The 24607-nt window shown below is 31.9% G+C and overlaps 1 protein-coding gene across 1 annotated transcript in view; it reads left to right on the forward strand.

The window, feature by feature from the left end:
* Window positions 1–5700: 5700 nt before the first annotated feature.
* Window positions 5701–24607, forward strand: part of LOC126892873 (aspartate--tRNA ligase, mitochondrial) — a 77459-nt gene continuing 58552 nt past the window's right edge. The window contains exons 1-2 of the mRNA XM_050662692.1: window positions 5701–5915; window positions 19794–20054. Coding sequence (XP_050518649.1) covers window positions 5838–5915; window positions 19794–20054 — 339 coding nt within the window. The 5' untranslated portion in view covers window positions 5701–5837. The remainder of the gene's footprint in view (window positions 5916–19793; window positions 20055–24607) is intronic.

Here is a 24607-nt window from a genome sequence, read left to right on the forward strand (position 1 = left end):
CCCAAGTAGCAATTTGTCGACGCGACAACGTTGTCTACCGCGTGGCAACGTTTTGTTACAACGTTGTTATTGCCTAGAAGACGACCCTATTCTGCACTAATTTGGTGGACGATTTTTGAGTTGTCTTGACGTTGCCTAGGCAACCTCCTATGAAGCAACATCGTTTCGTAAGCGTTGCATAAGACAACTGAAGCGACTATAAAAAGAACCTGCGCGTGCAATGGTTGCTCAAGGAGTCAGACTAGTTATGTTTTTTTACCTATATTTTTAACACCTGTATGGTGAATGCGAAAACCAAAATGGTAACTATTTTGACATCGTATTAGGTATTTAAATTTATATCAATACATAAAGGACTTAAACAAAATTACCTGATCTGAAAATTTATAAACGCATCTCAGATTACCGTCAAATATGGATATTTCACCTTTAAAAAACACACGCGCTACTTTTTTACGACATTTTTGACAAAAAATATGCAAATTTAAAAAAATCAAATTTTAATATAAAAGTTAAAATTTATGTTAAAGATGTTCTGTATAAATTTAATGTATTGATGGTGCTTTTAAAGGTATCATTTTTTATATTCTGTATTTTCATTTTCTTTGCATCCCAAAAATCTCAAGTAAAACCAAAATGGTGCATTAAACAATATTACCTTATTACTAAAAAATACCTTATTACCAACCCTAGACCGATAAGACAACTTAGAAGTCCAATCGCCAACCAAGCCCGGCCGCGCTGACTATCCCAACTATTTTAGAACGCACCCTCTTATTGGGTGACAGAGAGGTCATGTGACCAGTGTCAAAAGTGTAGCATTCTCCTTAACAGCGTTGCCACATTTTGGAGATTTCTACTTTTTTGGTAGATTTTTGATATTTTTTAAAATATTCTAGTAGGTAATATTGTTTAGTAGATTTTTGTTATATTTCAACATTTTGTTATGACTAAAATAAAATTTGCTTTTTAATAGTATTTACCCCATTTCTAAATTAATTTTCACACATTTGGTTACAATTTCCCAATCCGAAAATAAGACCGAAAATAAGATTCAGAATAATTAGGTCATTACCGAAAATAAGATTCAGGACGTAGATGATGAATATTACAGAGAAATGAAACGGGAAACTAGATTCTTGTGTAACAAACTTGCAGATTTCAAGTAACAGTGCAAGCAGTATTTCAGGTGTTATTGAAGAGTTCTGGCATTCGGTGAGCCTATTATAGAAGCTAACGATGGAAAACTAAAATATCTAAACATATGTAACTTTGCAAAACACAAAATGTTGTGTTCACGTGTTTCTAATGTTAAATGCGAAACAATTGTTTGAAGAATTTGATCCAGACATGCAGCTGTTAAAATTAGTGGATGACAAAATATTCTAGTTGTTAAATGTACCTATTCATTTTTTTCGAATCATGAGGAAACTATAATAAGTATTTTTGAAAAATTTAAACGCAGAATGAAAGACTGCATTATTTAGAAAAACCAAAACGTTTCTTTTGAATGAGATATTTGGAATTAAAATGACACTACATTTTGTCTTTTTTTCACCCCTGTAACTTATTAAAATAAACATTATAGAAGTTTTCAGTGACTTTCGGTCCTCGGTAATAACGTAATCTTTCTTTCTGCGTTTAAATTTTTCAAAATACTTATTAGTTTTCTCAGGATTCGCAAAAAATGAAAACATTTAAAATACATTGAACATTTTAACGGGCGACATTTTGCGCCTATCCCCTTAAGTTAACTGTTGTTTTTATTATCAAAAATCCCAAATATATCCCAAAAATCCTTAAGTATATTTTAGTTTTTGATTTAGTAGATTTTAGCTAAAAAATGGTAATTACCAGTTGTTGTTTTGGAATAATTAGGTTTCCAATTTTTTGGAATTCCTCTTGGACAGTTAAGACGGATATGCAGATTACTGTATAAGTTTACTGTATTTACATGGCCTAAAAAGAATCTACTGATTTTGTGAAAGCAAAACTAATGAAAGAGTAAAAACTGACCTGGCAACCCCGTCTAGCAGGCAACCCCGTCTAGCAAAGCTGATACAAAGATTGAAAGATTAAGGTTATCAAATCTACTGATAAAACAGAGGACAATGGAATGGAAACCAGCTATTAAAAAAACAAACGAACAGGTTGTTAAATAAATCGAAAATTTCCAGCAAAATAAAACATATAATAATAAGAAAAAAATAAGGTTATAAAGTAAATTCTTTTTCTCCTTCTGAAGTTGCCGCAAAGGTGTCACACACCTAGAACAACACCTAGGGTCGTGACAGACAACTTCAGAGTCGGCCAGGGCGTAAATTAGTTTAGCATTATAACGTTTTTAAGTCGTTGCGATTGTTGAAAAAACTGAACTGTGATATGTAGTTGTCACAATGGTAATAAATTAGTTGCCCGTGTAACTAAAGGCATTACTTAAAGTTGTAACATCGCAATGTCAGTCGGGATAGGGGACGTTGGCCGAAACAACTTAAAATGCTCTCGGGCAACGTTATATACAGTGCATTTGTTTGTACTGACAACCAATGCGTCGAAAAATTGCTACTTGGGTATGCTTAAAAACTCAACAAATATTAAACAAATAAACGATATTATAAGAAAATTCCACAAAAATATACGGAAATATAACCACAAACAACTGTCAAACTTGACTTTGTCGTACGAGTGACGTAGGCATTCCCCTCCCTCTCGCTTCCGCCCACATAGTTATGAGATAACCTAACCCCTATCTATGAACCTTGAACGTAACCCATCTTTTTGACATATACGCTTGCGCATTAATTGTTGCACTCCCGTATCTCGATGCGTATTACCTAAAAATTTATAATTCGACATAGCGTAATTTTTGCGCTTGCGCATGAGTAGAAACAATGACTTATTTCAACAACACACAGCCTATAAATTATACGAACCGTAAACAAACTTTGTGTTCATTTATTTATACTATTATTTATAAAATATTTACCTGTTTTATGTGTTACAATGGATTAGGAAATAAACGAAGGTATGCTCCTTGCTGCCGTGGAATTTCCAACTATGTTGTTTCATTTTCTGGTCTTTAAAATGTTCATTGGATTTAATTATTATCGTATGTGTGTGGATATAACCGATAACCCCGAATTAACAGGCTAATAAACAACTTATATCTTATATTTTTATCTGAAATATTGAAATTACACTATGATATATTTTAAATAAATTAATAACTTAACACCCATTGTATTTAACAAATATGTAATTAACAAAATTCGAATATGTTGGACAAACAACTTTTTACAAAAGGGTTGAGGGGGCGGGTCCACTTTGAGTGACAGAACAAAATTCTGCCTCATGATTGGCCCGACGGAAGAAACGCACTGTAAAAGATGAAAGTTGGTCAAGGTCCCTATACCATAGGTTGTATGGTAACTTTGACATTGACAAATGAAATATTGTCATCGTGACGTCACCCAGACGATCAATTTTACGAATTATTTGTAAACATAATAGGATACGTGGTTTGGAGGCTATATTTTGTTATTAAATACCGTTAGTGTTTTAATTTGTGTTTATATCTTGAGATATAATGTATCTATAGATAGCATTAAGTGTTTTTAGTATAATAACTTAAACCCAAAACTCTTTTACAAGTGTTAAGATACATTTTAATGTGTTTATATTAAGTACCTACTTACTTACTGGATTTTCTTTCTGCTGTGTTGTATAGTAAAGGACATTCTTGTATAGAGACATTACAGTTCTGTAATGTCTCTTGCGGTTCTTCAGCTTAGACTTATTGAACAATATATCTAATTAAGTCTAAGTATAGATAATAGATCTATTATATGTAATTGTTTCATATAAAATTATAACAAATATTGCAGCCATCTGAAGATCGTTCGAATAAACAATTATAAACTAAATGAATATATAAAATGGGGAAAATTCCCTTTATTGCACTGAAATTGTATTTTTTTATAATTTATGTTTATGTAAAACTTCACAGGTACCTATTGAATGGAATCATAATGTTTTAATAGTTTTAGATATTATAATCCAGTACCTAACGTAATCAGATGCTCTTATGTTAAACTTAAGGGAAAAACTACTAATTTTGATACATAAATCTTTAGTTGAATCTCTTTTTCACCATGGTTTACATGTTAGGAGGAATTTATAATAATGTACTACATGCATTATCCCCAATTCAAAATTATTATATACCTACTCAAAATCATTTAAAAAAGTAAATTGTATTCAACCCATTATTAATATACCTAGGATATTTGAATGATTTAGTCCCATATATACACAAGAAAGAATCTCCTTCTGCTTTAATTAAGTAGTAATGCTATTCTACTGCATATATTTAATTGCAATTATATTCTATGATTTTTGTAACTCTACAGGTATCTACCACATTTTTTAAAGAATATATGAAATAAATAGTCATTAAAAATGCAAACGTATTTTTTTTTAAATATACACATTTTCAATACATTCCTACTTTCCGAGTTCATTTCAATGAGTGAAGTGAATGCATTTGAATGCAGCATTCTGGGTGACGTCACTCCCGCCATTAGATTCTCGACGCTGATTGGTGGAAAGTTACCATGCAACCTTGAAAGTTGGTCATCTCTTCCGTTACGTTACACGCTCCGTCAGGCGCTTGCGTTCATTTATAAACAGGAGTACACAAAATTCGGTGTTGATCTTTTCCAGTGCGTCTACGTTACGTCTACGTCTACGCGACGTCAAACTTATAAATCCGACTTTACCGTTTCGTGACGGTTCTCGGTCGTGTTCATAGAGGTATATATTAACATAGAGGGAGCCTACCTTCCGCGCTTCCTGACGACAAGATCTCAAGGACTGGTTTGCTGCATCTCCTTCTAACACATTGTATCGAGAATCTATATAAGGTCTGTTCGTACAGGAATCACTGACTATCAGCAACTGCACGACGCATGCGTGTTTCAATTGTGCGAACGCTAATATTGAAACACGCATGCGTCGTGCAGTTGCTGATAGTCAGTGATAGTTTCTGATTCCTGTACGAACAGACCTATAATGACTTTCAGTGTGAATATAGGCACGGAAGAGGAGGACAACTGTAGCAGCTTTACTATGCGTAAGAGTGAAACAGCACTAATCCAAATAAAAAAGATGGTGTCGTCACTTCGCTCTGAATGACACTCTCTCTATGCTAATATTTAACTCTATGGTCGTGTTGGAACCTTAGAATATAAAAAACCAGGAAGGAGTACAATGCGAACTGACTTCTTGCCAGGAAGGAGGTTGCAAATGGCGATCAGCTGTCAGATTTGCTTTCTATCTCCAGTGACGTACCTTTGAAAGAGGGAAGGAAAGAAATTCTTAACGATTTTATTACATCTTTGATGTTAAACAAACATCTATAGATCAAGAGAAAATACGTATTAATATAATATTTTGTTGAAAAGTCAGTTAAATAACATTTTATTATACTAATAACTTCAGTTAATTGATTGCATATACAGGAGCTTTACCAGATGTTACGCCTATGCACACAGCTGATCCAATACACAAACACTTTCTACCTCGTTGACAAAAACTTATGAGTCATCCACAGACGTTCAAGATGGCCGGTTCCGCTAGAAATTTAAGGTGTTGTTGATATATGACTGACTCCTTCCTGTTTATTTTATATTCTAAGGTTGGAACAAACCTTATGACGGATGACAGCACATTCCTTTCTATGCTCTATGCCAAATGTCTATTGGTGTGTTCTGTGATTATAATTAATAACATAACCTACAAATTAATTCAAAAAAATAATTTTGAGTTTAAATGTTAAAATGAATTATTTTAATAAAATATCTTCCACACCTATTATTAGAGTTATTACGGTTTTAAAGGATTTTAACAGTAAACAGGTAATCAATTTCTTAAAATGTTGCAATATTGATATATTTATAATGTAATTAATTTATATTTTATTGAAATGTAGAAGAATTAAGAACCAATATTACAGAAATGTCTAAATTCAAGTTACTTTTAAAGTATATGAACTTATAAAAGTACTTTCTATTAATTCTTACTTGATTTAATTCTTAAAATACTTTTTATTAATTGAGTGAAAGTAGCAAAGTAGTATGGATAATCTATAGTTTGGAATTAAATTATTGGCTCAAACTTTTTAACTGGAACCATAAAGGTACGATTCCGACAACGACTGCAGACGCCAGTGGCTTGCGTCAGCATTTGTTAACAGCATGAAACAGTTGACATTGGTATCACATAAAAAATATGGATTACGAAATGATGCATATTTTAATGGAAGCAGAAGAAGTTGATGACCAGTTCGTTTTCAGTCGTCGATGTGACCAGTTGTGTTTTGTTTTGGTTGTCATCACGACCGACTTACTCAAATTTGTTTAAGTGTTTTTGTTATTGTTTTGGAGTGTTGTGTAACTAAACTCGTTGTAAGTGTTACCAGATTTGTTTGACTATTCTACATTTTGTTTACTTTTTTAACATTCAACGACCCAATTAAATATTGCTTAACCTTGACCACCATGATCTACAATTGTGATATTTGCTTGATTGAATTTTCCGAAAACGACAAATATAAGATACGTTGTCATGGGGACTGTAGACGATATTTTTGTCTCAAGTGTTCTGGTCTCAATAAAACCGTCTCAAAAACTCTACTAGATCCAAAAAATGCCCATTTAAAATATTTCTGTACCTTATGTGATTCACCTAGCCTCAGATGTTTAAATGAAAAAGTAACAAATTTAACAAAAAATCAAATACCACAAGAGAACTTTGACGCCTTACTTCAAGTTACTAAAAAACTCACAGATAATTTGCCTGTATTTATAGAGACATATGATTTATTAGCAAAAAATGACGACAAATTAGACTATCTTACAAAAAAAATTGACGAGATTCATAAATTAAATAACTTGTTAAATCCTGAGTATCTTTTAAAATCCATAAGGCAGATGGAACAAGATATTTTCAATATATCGTCAGTTTTTTTCGGCTGTTCAAATGACACGATTAAAATACAAGTCCAAGATACACATTCATCTGAGATAAAGTTGGGATTAGAGAGGCTCTCTTCACACATCAGTGAAATATCTAATCAAATGTGTAATCTTTCCAACAAACTACCTACTATACCAACGAAGAAAGAGGTATCGAAGAAAAACATAGTATATGCCACTTCAAGTACCCAAACTGAAGACACCCAGCATTTTGAAACCAGTACAGTCAAAAAAACAAAAATTGCACAAGATAAATGTCACTTTGTCGTCATTAGCAACTTAGCCCCAATATACACACCTATACAAGTAGTTCATTACATTAAAGAGAAGCTAGGTATCAAGGAATTTATAAGATGTTACGCCCTCCTTAAAGATGCCAACTCAGATACTGGCTCCTCATTCAAAATAGGTATTAAGTCTAAAACATCTATTGACTTATTATTTAATAAAGAAATTTGGCCACCGGGTGTAAACGTTAAGTGGTCTACAGAATCCTTATACTCCGAACCAACGACTTCATCTGAGACAGATATAAATCAGAAGAACATCAGAAGCACGGTTAACTTGGAAAATCCAATTACCATTCCAAGTAACAACAAGAATGAAGTTGATACCACAAATATACTGACAGACAAGCAGGCCATTGCAATGTGCAAATCTAAAGATCCTTTCCGTTCTCATATTAATTTCATTAAGAAGGATACTTTAGAACCATCGATAAATCTGGATCCTTTGACCCCACCAAGAGTTAGATTGACCAATAACTCGAATAGTCGATATCTTTTAGCCAGATTAAGGGAACCGGATATCTTGAAGGCCATTAAAATTCATCTTGCTTTTCTACACGACCAACCTGCATCAGTATTTTATGATGGGTATACCAACACAAGTGTTAAACTCTTTCTGGCTTCCAAAGGACTTCCGACTAAGAATGAAGATCTAAGAAAAATTCTTCTAGAATTCAACGATGCTTATGGAATCGGTGCAGATGAAGTAGACGCTGATCTTGCTGCTTTTAGGTCTTTTCTCACTTCGGAAAGAATTATTCACCTGCAAAAATCAAGGGAATGTCACCGAAATTATTATTCCACTAGCTCTCCAAGACGAAATTTTTAAATAATACGACGTGTTCTGAGGAACTAGAAACCTCGAATAATTTTAGTGATGACAACTTTAGTATGGTTCTGATTAATATTCGTTCTATAAGAAATAAAACTGACGAATTGTTTTTGTTTCTAGAGGAATTAGGATTTCCCCAGATAGTTGCTGTTACAGAACACTGGCTTGCAGTCAACGAGCCTTTTTTTGTAGAGAATTATACCACAATTGCTAGGTATGATCGTCCAAACTCAGCTCATGGAGGCACCCTAATTCTTTCTGCAAACAATTATTTTTCTCTGATAACAAAATATGACTTTTTGTTGAATGAAGCCTTCTTTGAATTTTCCTTAGTTTTTAATAAAAATCTTAATCTTTACATTATTTGCATCTATAGATCACCTGACTCTTCCGTGGAACTATTTTTTCAGAACCTGCTAAATTTGTTAGATGACTTGCCTCACAAAAGCAGAAAAATTATATGCGGAGACTTCAACATAAATTATGCTGCTGCTTGTGCTACCCAAATGTTCTTGGTCAACATATTTGAATCATATGGTCTCTCCATGCACGTTAATTCTCCTACAAGGATTACAAAAACTACATCTACCATAATTGATTATATTGTCTCCGATTTCTCACCCCTTGATGTTTGCTCTACAGTTATTAATGCGGAACTATCGGATCATGAAGCAGTATATACGAAATTTAACATCTTCAGCAAACCCTCCTCGAAAACCCGACGTTTAGGTAGGATTTTTTCCGCTCGGAATTTTCATAAATTTCAAAATTTATGTTTAACTTCTGACTGGCATTTTCCTTCTACGGACGTGGACTATAATTTCAGTGATTTTTTGGAGAAGCTTGTCTGTATCTTCAATAAGGCATTTCCTTTAATTACGATTAAGCCAAAACGTCGCAAACCCTGGACTACCAAAGGTATCCGCATATCAGCAAAAAATATGCGTTCACTACTTTATATCAAGAAATTTACTACCAACGTCTCTGTCACTCAATATATCACCAATTACAGAGTCACATACTTAAAACTCATCAAATCAGCTAAAAAAGCCTACTATCAAAATCGTCTGGGAAGCTCCAAAAGTGTTGCAAAAGAAACTTGGTCCATAATAAACGATCTTCGAAACAAAACCCACGCAGCTCAAACATTTGCCCTTCCAAACCCTGAAAATCTAAACGAATACTTCATTAACGTGAGTAAAAATATAACATCCACTATTCAGTCTCAACAAGATCCCATTTCCTATCTCCCTAATTCAGAAATTGTCTCGAATTCATTCTTTATAAGACCAATCTATAAATCTGAATTGATCCAAACGATCAATAGTATCAAAAGCAAATCATCTTGTAGTACTGATGGACTATCTATAAAAATCTTCTCAAATCTCACAGATAATGTGTTAGAACTCCTCGTGTCACTAATTAATGATTCCTTTGAAAACGGTAAATTTCCAGAGTGCCTAAAGACAGCCATTATTATTCCTCTTCATAAAGGTGGCGAAAAATCTAATGCCTGCAACTATAGACCTATTGCCCTACTACCGGTACTCTCCAAAATTATTGAGAGGCTCATAAAAACCCGACTTATGTCCTTTCTCTTTGATAACAATATTTTATCACAAAATCAGTTCGGCTTCTTAACTAATAAATGTACAACTGATGCCATGTTTTCTGTACTTCACGAGGTTTACCAAGCACTAAACAATAATCTTTATACTGCCACTGTTTTCTGTGACTATTCCAAAGCTTTTGATTGTGTAAATCACAACATTTTGATTAAAAAACTTAATTACTATGGAATTCGAGGTATTTCTTTGAATTGGTTTAAATCTTACTTAGATAATAGGAAACAATTGGTTAGAGCAAATGATACTGACTCTAGTCTCAAAAACATTATATGTGGAGTACCACAAGGTTCAGTATTGGGTCCTCTACTTTTCCTGATCTTTATAAATGACATCACTAATTTAAAAATCGATGGAAAAATTTTTCTTTTTGCTGATGATACCAGTATCACTTGGAGCAACTCAACTATTGCAACTCTTCATGCAACTATAACTTCTGATCTTCTTACGATAAAAACCTGGTCTGACTCTAATTTACTCCCCTTTAACGTGGATAAAACGGTAGCATTATCATATAAAGGTGCTCTTCAACCCCTGCTTGTGAATAGCAGCCAGATCTCTACCGTTGATTCTGTAAAATTTCTTGGTATTCTTTTAGACAGCAACCTCAAATGGTCCCTTCATATCGATTTGTTAAGTAAGAAACTCGCCTCGGCCTGCTATGCCATAAGATCTGTTTCGAAGGAACTCAATTTAGCATCTTCTAAAATAACATATTTTTCTTTATTCGAGTCTCATCTTCGATATGGTCTTCCTTTTTGGGGGTCTAGTACAGCTGCCCAATTTGATGTTATTTTCAAATTACAAAAAAGAGCAATAAGATATCTGTTTGGCCTCAGAAGAACAACCCATTGCAGAAGTTACTTTAAAGATCACGAAATTTTAACCCTTCCATCTTTGTATATTTTAGAAACTGTTTGCTTAATTCGTAAACACATGCATGTCTTTCCAGCAAGGCCTCATCATGACTACTCCACCAGAAATTCAACTTTTGATGTCTATTTACCGATCCCGTCTTCTGAGTTAGTAAAGAAATCTATACTATATTCCGCAAAAAAACTATACAACCATCTCCCTTTACAACTTAAATCTGCAACATCCTTTCTCAAGTTCCGTAAAATGACAAAAGCTCATTTATCTAAAAGACCATATTATTCAGTAGAAGAGTTTCTTAATGACTAACTAAGAAATCACAGTAATGTACAAGTAACTAAAGTGTATTTATCTATATTTGGGTGTCACATACAGCAGCTTAAACTTATTAGTTCCTTTGTTTGTGTTTTATTATATTATGTTGTAGGTTCAATTTTGCAATTTATAGTAATTTTGCAATATATTGGTTTTTGTTTTTTTACTTCACTTTTTTTTAACTTGTTTATATATTTTTTTTTATTGACGATTTATCTAATTTTATAAAATTGTATTTGTTATTGTTATTGTTATGTATATCTTTTTCGTGAATCTATGTTAAGCTTTGTCCATAAAATTGTATAATTTTCAGTGACAATAAAGCATATTTCTATTCTATTCTATTTGTTATTGTTTTATTACTCTAGGAGAAATCCTACACAACCATTATACTTAAGAGGCTACAGTAGCGAGCAACAGGTAGCAGCAAACGCGTTCCAATATTGCGGCTCTAATTTTGAATATTTTGTCGAGATATTTGGCACACATATTCGTAATATAATAAAGAATGGCGGTACAGAGCCCAATTTTAGAAACATGTTAGTACGTGGAAATTACTCTATAACTAAATAAAATATTGAAAAAAGGAGCCTGTACCGCCATTAAGAAGAAAAAAATAATAAACTTTCTTCAAATAAACTTTTTTATCGCATGCCTAGATTTTGTGTAATCTTGGAACTACTAAAATTTTTTATTTCTAACAAGAAATCGAACATATTATAACTAAATAACTAATTAGGCAACATAGAGAAATTATCAGTGTCATATTGACAAACCTGCGTCAGATTTTCTCTAATTTGTTCTGTCATCTTTATTGATATCACTCCAGTGCAGTAGTGTGTTAATTTAAGAATTCGTTATAGTTGTTTCATAGGAAAATAGTGTTTATTGATAGTTATTTATTATATTTTTGTTGTTGTTGTATAAGTTGTTGGCCTGTTTGAAATAATAGATTGTTGTTAATTGTGTTTTAGTTCAGTTCTATGTAGGTAGGTAAGTATATTTTACGTTAAAACATTTCGAATTCTAATGCGAGTATAAAGATTTAGGAGGATATTTTATTTTTAACATATTATCAATAGTTTAACGAAATGGGAAAAGTTAATCAAACGACAAATAAAGCGAATAATTCCAAGAAAAAGTCCATTAAAAGCCGTGCCAAAATTATGAGAACATCGAAATTGGAGACACCACAAATTTTAACAATGTAAGTACCTACCTATGAGAAGTAATCTACTCTTGTCATACATAAAAAAAGTGTGAAAAGTTGTTTCCCATGAAAATGAAATTCGTAATAAATCTATGTTTAGGTACAGAAATCCTGACTACAGTACAAATGCCAATTTTTTTTAGGTAGATATTCATAGTCCTGTCGCCAAGGGGGTACAACGGCCTCCTTTATTCAGATGGTCTTACCCAAGATTTTTTTATGTATCTTGACCCTTAGAACACGAATTTGTTGGGTAACAGTTGATCCGGATGTCGATAAGATTGTTATAAACAAAGACCTTGAGGAATTACATAACAGCGATTTCTCGCAAAACAAAACATTTTTTTTTGTATTTTTTGGGTCATTCTAAGCAAAAACTGTTCTGACAAGTTTTTTCGTAGGATGCATAGTTTTCGAGATAAACGCGGTTGAACTTAAAATCGAAAAATTGCAATTTTTGAACCCGAAAAAATTTATTTTTGCTAAAGGTGATACAGTAGCGATCAACAGGTAGCAAAAACGCGTTCCAAGATTGCGGCTGTAATTTTGAATATTTTTCGAGATATTTGGCACACGTATTCGTAATAAAATAAAGAATGGCGGTACAGGGCCCAATTTGAAAAATATATTAATATGTGGAAATTACTCTGTAATTAAATACAATATTAAAAAAACGAGCCTGTACCGCCATTAAGAAGAACAAAAAAATACAATTTCTTCAAATAAACTTTTTTATCCGATGCCTAGATTTTGTGTAATTTTGGAACTACTAAAATTTTTTATTTCATTAGTAGTTCCAAAATGACACAAAATCTAGGCATCGGATAAAAAAATTGAAGAAAGTGTATTTTTATAAAAAGTGCAGGAGCTAACAATGCCGAGGAAGATCTGTCAGGCTGCATCTCACTTCCCGCCTGTCCAGCACGGTAAAATTCCAACAAAGCTTAGTTCCGAATACTCAGATTACGAGTAGAACTAATCAAAATAATAAATAATCATTCCATGAAGTACGACTTAACCTGGTAGATTTCCCTCGGCCTTCTTAGCTCCGGCAATTCGTTGGCTTGCAAATTTTAGAAGCCACAAGCCACGATTGGTTTAACCAGAAGACTAGTTTTAAGTTTTATTTTATTTTTGATATTGTTAATATTAGAAGTAAAACTTTCGTTCGTCTTTAGCAGATACCGCCACGGCATTCATGCCATCATTTCGTTGTGAACCGATAACGGTAGCCCGAATTTTAGTAGTTCAAAGAGAATGAAATATGCACGTCTGATGGGACCCTAAGAAGGGTTAAAGGGTGTTCTAGAGTGCCTTTGGCGCTCTATGAACTAAATAAAATAAGACTGCTCTCGTTTCGCTTCACAATGAAATTATTATTTATTATTATTTTTTCGTACAAATACCTATGTTAACATAAAATTTTCACCCATTTGGGTTTATTTTTATAAATATTTATTTACTAATAACAAAATTGTTTTAGGTTACTTCCATTTAGCGCGCCTATGAGTTAAATTGTCAATAATATTAATCTTACATAATGTCAAAGATTACCAATGTTGCCAAAGTTTATGATACTATCTCCCGAAGTTATATTTTATTGCTACCTGTTGATCGCTACTGTTTACTCTTAAGTAAGAAGACAACTGAATGATAGTGAAGCCAATTTCAGAAGTTATTGCTGTTTAAATAAAGACCAATTTAATTTTTATTCAAATTATAAACTTATTACAATGTAGTATCTTGTGGTACAGAAGGAGATAGATAGAACATATCTAAAAAGTTAGAAATGGGAAAGAAAATACAAAACTCTTCATTCAGTTTACCTGGACAGAAAAATTTACTGGGAACTAATTATATTTTACCACCTTTCTAGTGGGTGATAAAGCTTTTGCTCTTAATACGTTTATGATGAAGCCATTTTTCCAGAGAATTGCAAAATATGACACTTAGAAAGGTAGCAACAAACGCAGTCCAAGATTGCGGTTGTAATTTTGAATATTTTGTCGAGATATGTGGCACACATATTCGTAATATAATAAAGAATGGCGGTACAGAGCCCAATTTGAGAAATATATTAGGATGTGGAAATTACTCTGTAATTAAATACAAAATTAAAATCCCATAGAAAATACTTAATTACAAAATTAAAAAACAAGCTTATACCGCCATTGAGACGAACAAAAAAATACACTTTCTTCAAATAAACTTTTTTATCCCATGCCTAGATTTTTTGTCATTTTGGACCTACTAAAATTTTTTATTTCTAACAAGAAATCGAACATATAACTAATTAGGAAACAGAGAAATTGTCACTGTCATTTTGACAAACCTGCGTCATATTTTCTCTTATCTGTTCTGTTATCTTTATCGATTTCTGTTAAGTGCAGTAGTTTTCATTCATTTTAAGAATTCTTTATTGTTGTTTCATAGGAAAGTAGTGTTTATTAGTTAATTTATTATATTTTTGTGTAATAGAACTAAGTTGTTGGCCTATTTGAAAAAATAGATTATTGTTAATTATGAATTGTAGTTATATGTAGTTATATTTTACGTAAAACTATTTTGAATTCTAATGCGAGTATATAAAGTTAAAGTGCCTTTGGCACTCTATGAACTAAATAAAATAAGACGGCTCTTGTTTCGCTTCACAACGAAATGATTATTTATTATTATTATTTCATGCAAATACCTATGTTAACATAAAATTTTCACCCATTTTGGTTTATTTTTATAAATATTTATTTACCAATAACAAAATTGATTTCTATTACTTCCATTTAGCGCGCCTATGATTTAATGTCACATTCAATCAAGTTATGTCAAACAATTCCAAAGCACTGTTGTTAAAGTTTCGCACACCTTACGAAAAAAGGTGTGATACTTGATACTATCTCCTGAAGTTATATTGATGACGTGCTACTGTATCCTCTTAAATTAAAAGTTCCCAAGTAGGTGAAATATCTTGGTAAAGAGATATAGTAAACTGTACATAATAGTAATCAGTTTATAACTCCTTCCAAACATTTTCTTTTAGACGGGAGTTTTTATAATTCACATGTTTACAGTTGAATGAACAGGGATATTTAGACACTAAATTAACCCTATATTGCATGAATTCTAAATATGCAAACTAAAAATGTTTTTTTCATTTTATCTGGCTTTAATTATGAACATAAATGATCACATAATTTAATTTTTGAGTCGGCCTCCCTTTTTTGGAAAATTCGGAATGTGTACTGTAAGCAACAATATGCAATTAAACTACATTTATCAGATAAAACCAATGAACTGTCAACACTGATGGAATGGCCCCGTCCCATTCCATGAGTGAAGCGAGATAGGCGCCAACATACAAGAGAGAGGTTCTAGCACTTCTAGAGAGACAGAGAATTTGTCAGGTAAAATTTGCTACACCCACAACGTACCTGACTAGCACTGTCCGATTATCTTCCCTCCTTTACCTGATTATCTTCTTTCTCATCCTGACGCCATTAACTTCGTTTTATGGCGATTCCATCAGTGTTGACAGTTCGTTGGATAAAACAAACATTTTGTATCCCACTTTTTCCGTTTTTTTTATTACACTGCTTTATACTGCTTCTTCCTTTGAAAGGAACAATTTGTTCATCTGTTGACAAGAACTCTCCAAGGGGAATTGTAGAACAAACTTTGTTCACTTTAGTGATCAACGGTCTTATTTTGTATGAATTGTCATAATATGGAAATTATTTGGATAGTTGTCTAGTATTGTCGCTCATAATAATTTTTTTATAGCCTCAAATTGATTCACAGACATTACATCGGCTACTTGGGTAATCCTGGTTTTTGGGTTCCAAAACATTGGTTGTTGCGGTAGTTTATATACAGGGTACGCCAAACCTCTGGTTTTCTTTGATTACGGCTAAACTATGAGATATACAAAAAAACGTTTATAACAAAACTAATGTGTATCAAAGAGGTCTATATTCTAAAATTATTTTTGATTATACAGGGTGAGTCAGAACGACGGTATGAACTAAAGTTGTATTTTTTTAAATGGAACACCCTGTATTTTAAATCGTTTTTTAATATATTATTTAAAAATATGAAAAATCTGATTTGTATAAGGTCTTATAGGCCTAAAGTTAATAATTTTCGAAATATTTACATTTTTGTTGAAAAAAATGGTAATATTTATAGGGTTGTGGATTATGTTTCCAAGGAAATAAAAATTTAAGTGATAGGTCAAAATTTTTAAAATACAGTAAAACCTGCCATATCCGGGTCAATGTGGCGACAGACCTATCCGGATATGAAAAAATCCGGATATCAAAACCACTACTTCTTTTACAGTCTCTGAAACGTTTTCTCCTTCATATATTCCAGTAATCAACGCCGTCAATAACTTTCGTCGATAGACACGTTTTATAGCTTCTATAATACATTATTTCGCCATCTTTTAGTTCTTCTTTTAGTGCGTTGTCCAACAGCAGGACTGCCTTTTTCGGTAGATCCGGACGGCACAGAACCGTCCGGATATGGGGAGGTCCGGATATGACAGGTCCGGATATGGGAGGTTGTACTGCATAGTGTTATTTTTAAATAATTTAATATTTTTTTACTTTTAGCCATAAAATATACAGTGTGATCACTATTTGCAAATACAAAATTTTCTCATTTTTTTTAAATGGGACACCCTGTATATTAATTTTGCATTTTGTAGTAAATATTACAACCTTTCTTTTGGTATAAGGTTGTATGTACCTAGCATGTTTCGTTTTGTAGATATTTTAAAAAAACTATAGATTTTACGTTTTTGCGGATTTTTTATTTAAAAATTTTTTTGCAAAAAAAATAATTATAATCTGGTTTTAGAAACATACACTAAAATATAAAATATGAAAATAAAAACGTAATTAAAGATTAAAATAAATCATATGCTAGTACAATTCAATTGAATTTAATAACTTTAAATTATTTTACAAAAAATATTTTACCATATTAATGAATGCATAAATTAGTTACTAAATTAAATAAACAACCAAATTTTAAATCAACCGTAGTAATTTTTCTACTACACCAACTTTCCTGTACCAAATTAATTGTTAGTTAAATTGTATTTAGTTAAACTTTTAATTTACCTTTTAAATTTACTTACATACATCTTGAGAATATAAAAATTATTATAAAGTATGCTTTGAAACAAATGAATGTTAAATGTATCAGCCAAATTATTTATTAATATAAATAGTATTTACTGGTGTCACAAAAGCTGGTAATACTTTTGTAGTTGAAATTTTTGTAACAATTTTTTATATTTTAAATTTAAATTTTTTAACCGAAAAATTTTTGGATATGACATTTGTTTTGGGCGAAACCATTAGAAATTATTACCAGCTTTTGTGACACGAGTAGGTACATAGATACTATTTACTTCTTAATATACTTCCATAACGTTCATTTGTTTCAAAGCATACTTTATACGTTCTCAAGATGTAGGTAAATTAAAAAGTTATTAACTGATCTTACTCGTAAACTACATAACATAACTAACAATTAATGTGGTACAGGAAAGTTGCTGCGGTAGAAGAATTACTACGGTTGATTTAAAATTTGGTTGTTTATTTAATTTAGTAACTAATTTATTCATTCATTAATATCGTAAAATATTTTTTGTAAAATAATTTAAAGTTATTAAATTCAATTGAATTGTACCAGCATACGATTTATTTTAATCTTTAATTACGTTTTTATTTTCATATTTTATATTTTAGTGTATGCTTCTAAAACCAGATTATAATTTTTTTTTGCAAAAAAATTTTTTAATAAAAAATCCGCAAAAACGTAAAATCTATAGTTTTTTTTAAATATCTACAAAACGAAACATGCTAGGTACATACAACCTTATACCAAAAGAAAGGTTGTAATATTTACTACAAAACGCAAAATTAATATACAGGGTGTCCCATTTAAAAAAAATGAGAAAATTTTGTATTTGCAAATAGTGATCACACTGTATATTTTATGGCTAAAAGTAAAAAATATTAAATTATTTAAAAATAACACTATATTTTAAAAATTTTGACCTATCACTTAAATTTTTATTTCCTTGGAAACATAATCCACAACCCTATAAATATTACCATTTTTTTCAATAAAAATGTAAATATTTCGAAAATTGTTAACTTTAGGCCTATAAGACCTTATACAAATTTTTCATATTTTTAAATAATATATTCAAAAATGATTTAATATACAGGGTGTTCCATTTAAAAAAATACAACTTTGGTTCATACCGTCGTTCTGACTCACCCTGTATAGTTGAAAATAATTTTAAATTATAGACCTCTTTGATGCACATTAGTTATGTTATAAACATTTTTTTGTATATCTCATAGTTTAGCCGTAATCAAAGAACACCAGAGGTTTGGCGCACCCTGTATAGGTAGACATGTAGCTTGACATACCAATAAATTGTTCAATTTCATTTTTTGTTACACCAAATGGCTTATTTGGACTTTGTTGAATACTATATAAATTTGACTGCTCTATCAGAGTTCCAAACAACTCGGCATCAAAAAATTTAGTAAAGTATTCTATTGGTTGTTTTATTTTATTTGTCGTAGGTACATTACCTTTCCACTTCGGAATAGGTAATGCAATTTTTTTTACAAAAATAGGTTTTGTACAAGCAGGTTTTGTTTTACTGTCATCAGAATCATCTGGCACTGGTCTTATAACAACCTTTTCATTTCTGTTACTCCGATTTCCACAGAATCGATTTACACTAATTTCAGATAGTTCCATGATTCAATTGCATAAAGTTGCCTCAAAGCAACACCTGTTTACAACTTGATTTGTGATTCTTATTTTATATTTACAATTATAAAATTACTAGGAATTACTTCCCTCACATAAGCTTATTACAAAAAGTATTAAATTTTACGTTCAAAAATGGTGTACAACAACAAAACAAGTTGAAAGATCTTCTACCTCTCGCGTATAACACACGACTGGCAACGCCCGCCAACTTTTGGCGCGAAAACTTGGCTTGACATAATGACATAGGAGTTTGCGTGATTACATAGATAGAATGAATCTTTCAGAACACAATATGCAGTTTAAATTCACTTAATAATTAAAGGTTAGTTTTCTAACGGAAGTTAATTTTGGTGTTGCCGCTCGCTATGCAATATAGGAATATAGGGTTAATAAAATAGTCACTTTCTGCTTTTGTCAACACTTACATGTTGTCCAACTCCACAGCAGTACTGTTTTCTTTTAAGTGTGCTGTCAGTTGAGCTGTAGATGAAAATGTGCCGCTTAGAAAGAGTGTGACGTGCTGGGAGAAATCTGGCAACACTGCCTTATCCATCAACTCTCCCTCTCTCTTACCACACCAGTTTCACCTCGCTGCACTGTACAGTGTCGCCCTAGCAGATGGAAAAGATAGAGGTCCTTGATCCTAGAGAACCCTCGAGGACAAAAAATTCGCCAAAAGGTTCACCTTTACTGGTCTATTGTTACCTATCCTCCAGAGAATATTTTAAAATCATCTGAAGTTTATAGCAAAACTCTTCCACACTTTTTAAACATTTTAACTTTTCTTAATATTAAATCTCTTTTTGATTTTAGCTACTTAACTGCAGTAGAAGATCCTTGAGAAATTATTCAACAAAAACCAAATCAACCACATCATATGTTGAGTGTGATATTAGAGAGCCTGTAAATTTCACTAATAAGTATACACATAGAACATACACTTGTGGCGAATTAAGAAGTGCTAACATAGGTGAACATATAGTTCTATGTGGATGGCTAGAATATCAAAGGATGAATAAGTTTGTTATTCTTAGAGATAGCTATGGGCAAATCCAACTTTTAATAAATGACGAGGTAATTTTAATTTTTTGATCTATGTACATATGGATGCCTCAGAAGTCAAACGGTGTAAGTCACATTCTACCTAAAAATGACAGATATATGACTAGATATAACACATATTATTATAATATATATATAATAATATTATTATTTCTTTGTTTGTATTTATGAATATGTTACCCATATTATGATAAATAAAGACGGTTTATTTGTTTTCCATTACTACTTATATTTCTGCAACTACTTTCAGAAACATCTTAGTATCTCATTTTAAACACTTATTGACTTACACCTATTGGCTTCTGAGGCATCGATCATCTATTTTTATTTATTTATATCAATGGTAGAACCATTTTACAAATGAAAAAAGAAAACATATTATATTCAAGAATAAATGAGATTATAGTAGGCGAGTGGTGCACCCCCAATAGTACAGTAGATATGTGAAACAATTGTGCATTTAATGATAGAAGTATATAATTTGGACCACATATACTACACATATAAAGGTTCAAATTTAGATATGAGGCCATCTCAGATTTTGCCTTTTACAAAAATGACAACCATAGACTTCAAAATTGGTACTAACAGTAAACCTTGCTCACAATCCTCACAGAAATATTTTAATTTCCTAGTATCTGCTGCCAATTGAAGACATCTTACTTCTGTAGCTGTTATACTGGCACAATTAATATGTAGAGCCCTCTTGCATCCATCACACTTGAAAGAAGTCTTATCCTCTGCAGCATCTTTCTTGAATAACAAGCATTTGCCCATATTTGAATATTCATAAAATGTCAACCATAAACCCTTTAATAAAGATAGTAAGTCACTTCACTGGTATATGGTAATTACTTATCTGTCACTATCAATTTGTCCTAATTGCTTCAAGTTTTTGTTTAAAAAAGAAAAACTAAAGGTACAAACTTTTATTATTAAGAATTTATTTAAGAATTTTGAATTATTGTGCAATTAATGGTAGAAGCATATAATTTGGACCACATATACTACACATACAGTAGGAAAAATGAAAGAATACCCATGAACGAACATATAAAACACGCTGTATTTTTCTGTCACCGTGTCACACAAAAAATTGGCCAGCGCAAGTACATGTAATAATTATTATTACATGTATTTGCGCTGGTCTTTTTTTGTGTGACACGGTGACAGGAAAATACAGCGTGTTTTATATGTTCGTTCATGGGTATTCTTTCATTTTTCCTACTGTATAAAGGTTTAAATTTAGATATGAGGCCATCTCAGTTTTTGTTCCTTTTACAAAATTGGCGGGCATTCAAAATGGCGACTACACATATGCGACTAATAGCATGATAACTTTTGAAAAAGACGTCAGATTTCAACCAAATTTGGTATATATGTAGGTTCTTTTTTTTGATTAATAAGATCGAGGTCTTGAACCGGAAGAATCGGTTTACCAGAAGTTGTGTTTTTACTGTTTGTTTATGTAAAAATATGTTGTTTCTTTTTCAATTCTTTCACCCTGTATATATAAATTTTTCAGAAAGGTAATACCGCCATTGAAAAGAGCGTAAAAATATTTTTTTGTAAATATTTTGAACTTTTTAGTTATGTTAATTACCATTTAATAAATGAATAACGTATGTTCACATGTACCTATGGGCAGATTTATTTTGAATGCCCGCCATTTTTGTAAAAGACAAAATCTGAGATGGCCTCATATCTAAATTTGAATCCTTGTCTGTGTAGTATGTGTGGTCCAAATTATATGCTTCTACCATTAAATGTACAATAATTCTTGTTACTATTTGCACGAATCTGCCGCACATAGGTACCTACATGTGAAGATACGTTATGCATTTATTAAATGGTAATTAATATAACAAAGAAGTACAAAATATTTCCTAAAAAATATTTTTACGTTCTTTTTAACGCCTGTACTACCTTTTTGAAAAATTAATATATACAGGGTGAAAGAATTGAAAAAATAATCAACATATTTTTACAGAAAAATCAGGAAAAACACAACTTCTGGTAAACCGATTTTTTCGGTTCAAGAGCTAGATCTTATACATCAAAAAAGAACCTATATATCAAATTTGGTTGAAATCGGGTTTTTCGTTCAAAAGTTATCGTGCTATTAGTAGGGTTACCATACGTCCGGATTTCGTCCGGACAGTCCGGATTGGAAAGACATGTCCGGATTGACGTCCGGATACGAGAAATGTCCGGATTTTTTCTTTACTAAAAAAATGGAAAACACTTGGCCCAACGATAGGAAATTTCATTCTGCGCAGCACCTAGTTAAGTTGGTAGCTCTGTTTGTCATGTTAAAACATAGGTGTATATATTTTTTTAAACTGGCAGAGATTTTCGATGTTAGTTGCACATTGTAAGGAAACAGCTGTACTTTTAATTGTGCCATATGCATTTCGCATATGGACGGCCTCAAGGCAAAAGATAACGAGTCATTTTTCGGATTTTTTATCACGTGATATTCATTGGTTTACCAATGTCTAACTCTGTGCAAAAAGAAACAAGTCCACTACCACTGAAAGCCTAAATTTTGTTACGTGTAGAATGTAACAAGTTTAATATGAAAAATTTCATTTGTGCAAAAGGAAATAAAAGTGGACTTGTTACCTTCAAGGCAGTATTTGAATTTATCACTATAATCGCTGCCTAGTTGACTTGTTTCCAATCAATAAATATACATAAAGTCATTTTATACTAAATTTAGTATTTTTGTACATTGGAGTTGCTAAAAAAAAGAAATAGTACCTGAGTAAGTATGTGTCAATGGTAACAAGTAAGAAAAATATTGTGCATTTTGTAAAAAGTCAAGAAATTTAATTAAATTGAAAGTCCAACCATAAAATTTTTTAAAGTTCAATAATAACCACTATTTTGTATCGTTTTCTGAAAAAATGAAAAAATGAAAAAATTTACCCGAAAAAAACCAAAGAACCGTTTTTCTCGATTCCTCAAAACCAGAAAATTTGACTTGTTACCTTTTGCACTGAGGCCGTCCATATATGTACAATGTAGAGGTAGCAACACAGTCAAATTCACATTTTACATTTTCTACAACCCCTTGAACTACCCCTGTCCGGATTTGGCCTTAATAAATTATGGTAACCCTAGCTATTAGTCACATATGTATAGTCGCCATTTTGGATGCCCGCCTTTTTTGTAAAAGGCAAAATCTGAGATGGCCTCATATCTAAATTTGAACCTTTGTATGTGTACTATATGTGGTCCAAAATATATGCTTCTACCATTAAATGCACAATAATTCTTATAATATTTGCACGAATCTGCCGCACATAGGTACATGTAAAGATAGGTTATGCATTTATAACATGGTAATTAACATAACTTAATAAAAGCAATGAAAGAATTTAATATACCAACACAACTAATAGAACTGATAAAAGAATCTCTAAAAGTAGAAAGTAAAATCCGGATACAAAACGAACTAACGGAAACAATAGATGTGAAAAAGGGACTACGCCAGGGAGACGCTCTATCATGCATCTTGTTTAACATTGTACTCGAGAAAATAATGAGGGACACAACAGTCAATACTCGAGGAACAATAATTAATAAAAGCGTGCAAATACTAGCATTTGCAGATGATGTTGACATAATCGCAAGATCAAGAAGAGAAATGATAGAGGCATTCAATCAAATAGAACGAGCTGCACAAAATAGTGGCCTGAAAATCAACCAGAACAAAACAAAATATATGCAGGTAAGTAAAAACACAGAAATAAGGCAGCCACAAAATATAACAATAGGAGAATACAACATTGAGGGGGTAAAAAACTTTACATACTTGGGATCCCTAGTCACATCTGATAATAACGTAGCAGAGGAAGTGAAGAGGCGAATATTTATTGCCAATAAAAGTTATCATGGCTTAATTGGGCAACTAAGATCAGACAACGTCGCAAGGAAAACAAAATGCCAAATATACAAAACCCTAATAAGACCGGTACTCACATACGGCTCAGAAACCTGGACACTCACTAAAAGAGAGGAAACATTGCTAGCCACCTTTGAAAGAAAAATGTTGCGACACATATATAAGGGCACAAAAGAAAATGGAATTTGGCGAAGAAGGTACAACTTTGAACTATACGAAATATACCAGGATCCAGATATCATAACATTCATTAAAATAGGACGGCTGCGTTGGATGGGACATGTAGAAAGAATGGAAGAAGGCGAAATACCAAACAAAATATTCAAACAGATACCAGTAGGAAAAAGAACAAGAGGAAGACCGAAGCTGAGATATTTAGAACAAATAGAAAATTATATAAAAACCTTAAAAATAAAAAACTGGAGAAAAAAAGCACGAAACAGATCAGAGTGGAGAAGAATCCTGGAACAGGCCAAGACCCAGAAAGGGCTGTCGAGCCAATGATGATGATGATGATGAATTAACATAACTAAAAAGTTCAAAATATTTCCTAAAAGATATTTTTAAGCTCTTTTCAATGCCGGTATTATCTTTTTGAAAAATTAATATATACAGGGTGAAAAAGTAAAAAAAACAACATATTTTTACATAAAAA

The sequence above is a fragment of the Diabrotica virgifera genome, chromosome 9 (assembly GCF_917563875.1).
Source record: "Diabrotica virgifera virgifera chromosome 9, PGI_DIABVI_V3a".
Classification (NCBI taxonomy): Eukaryota; Metazoa; Arthropoda; class Insecta; order Coleoptera; family Chrysomelidae; genus Diabrotica; species Diabrotica virgifera.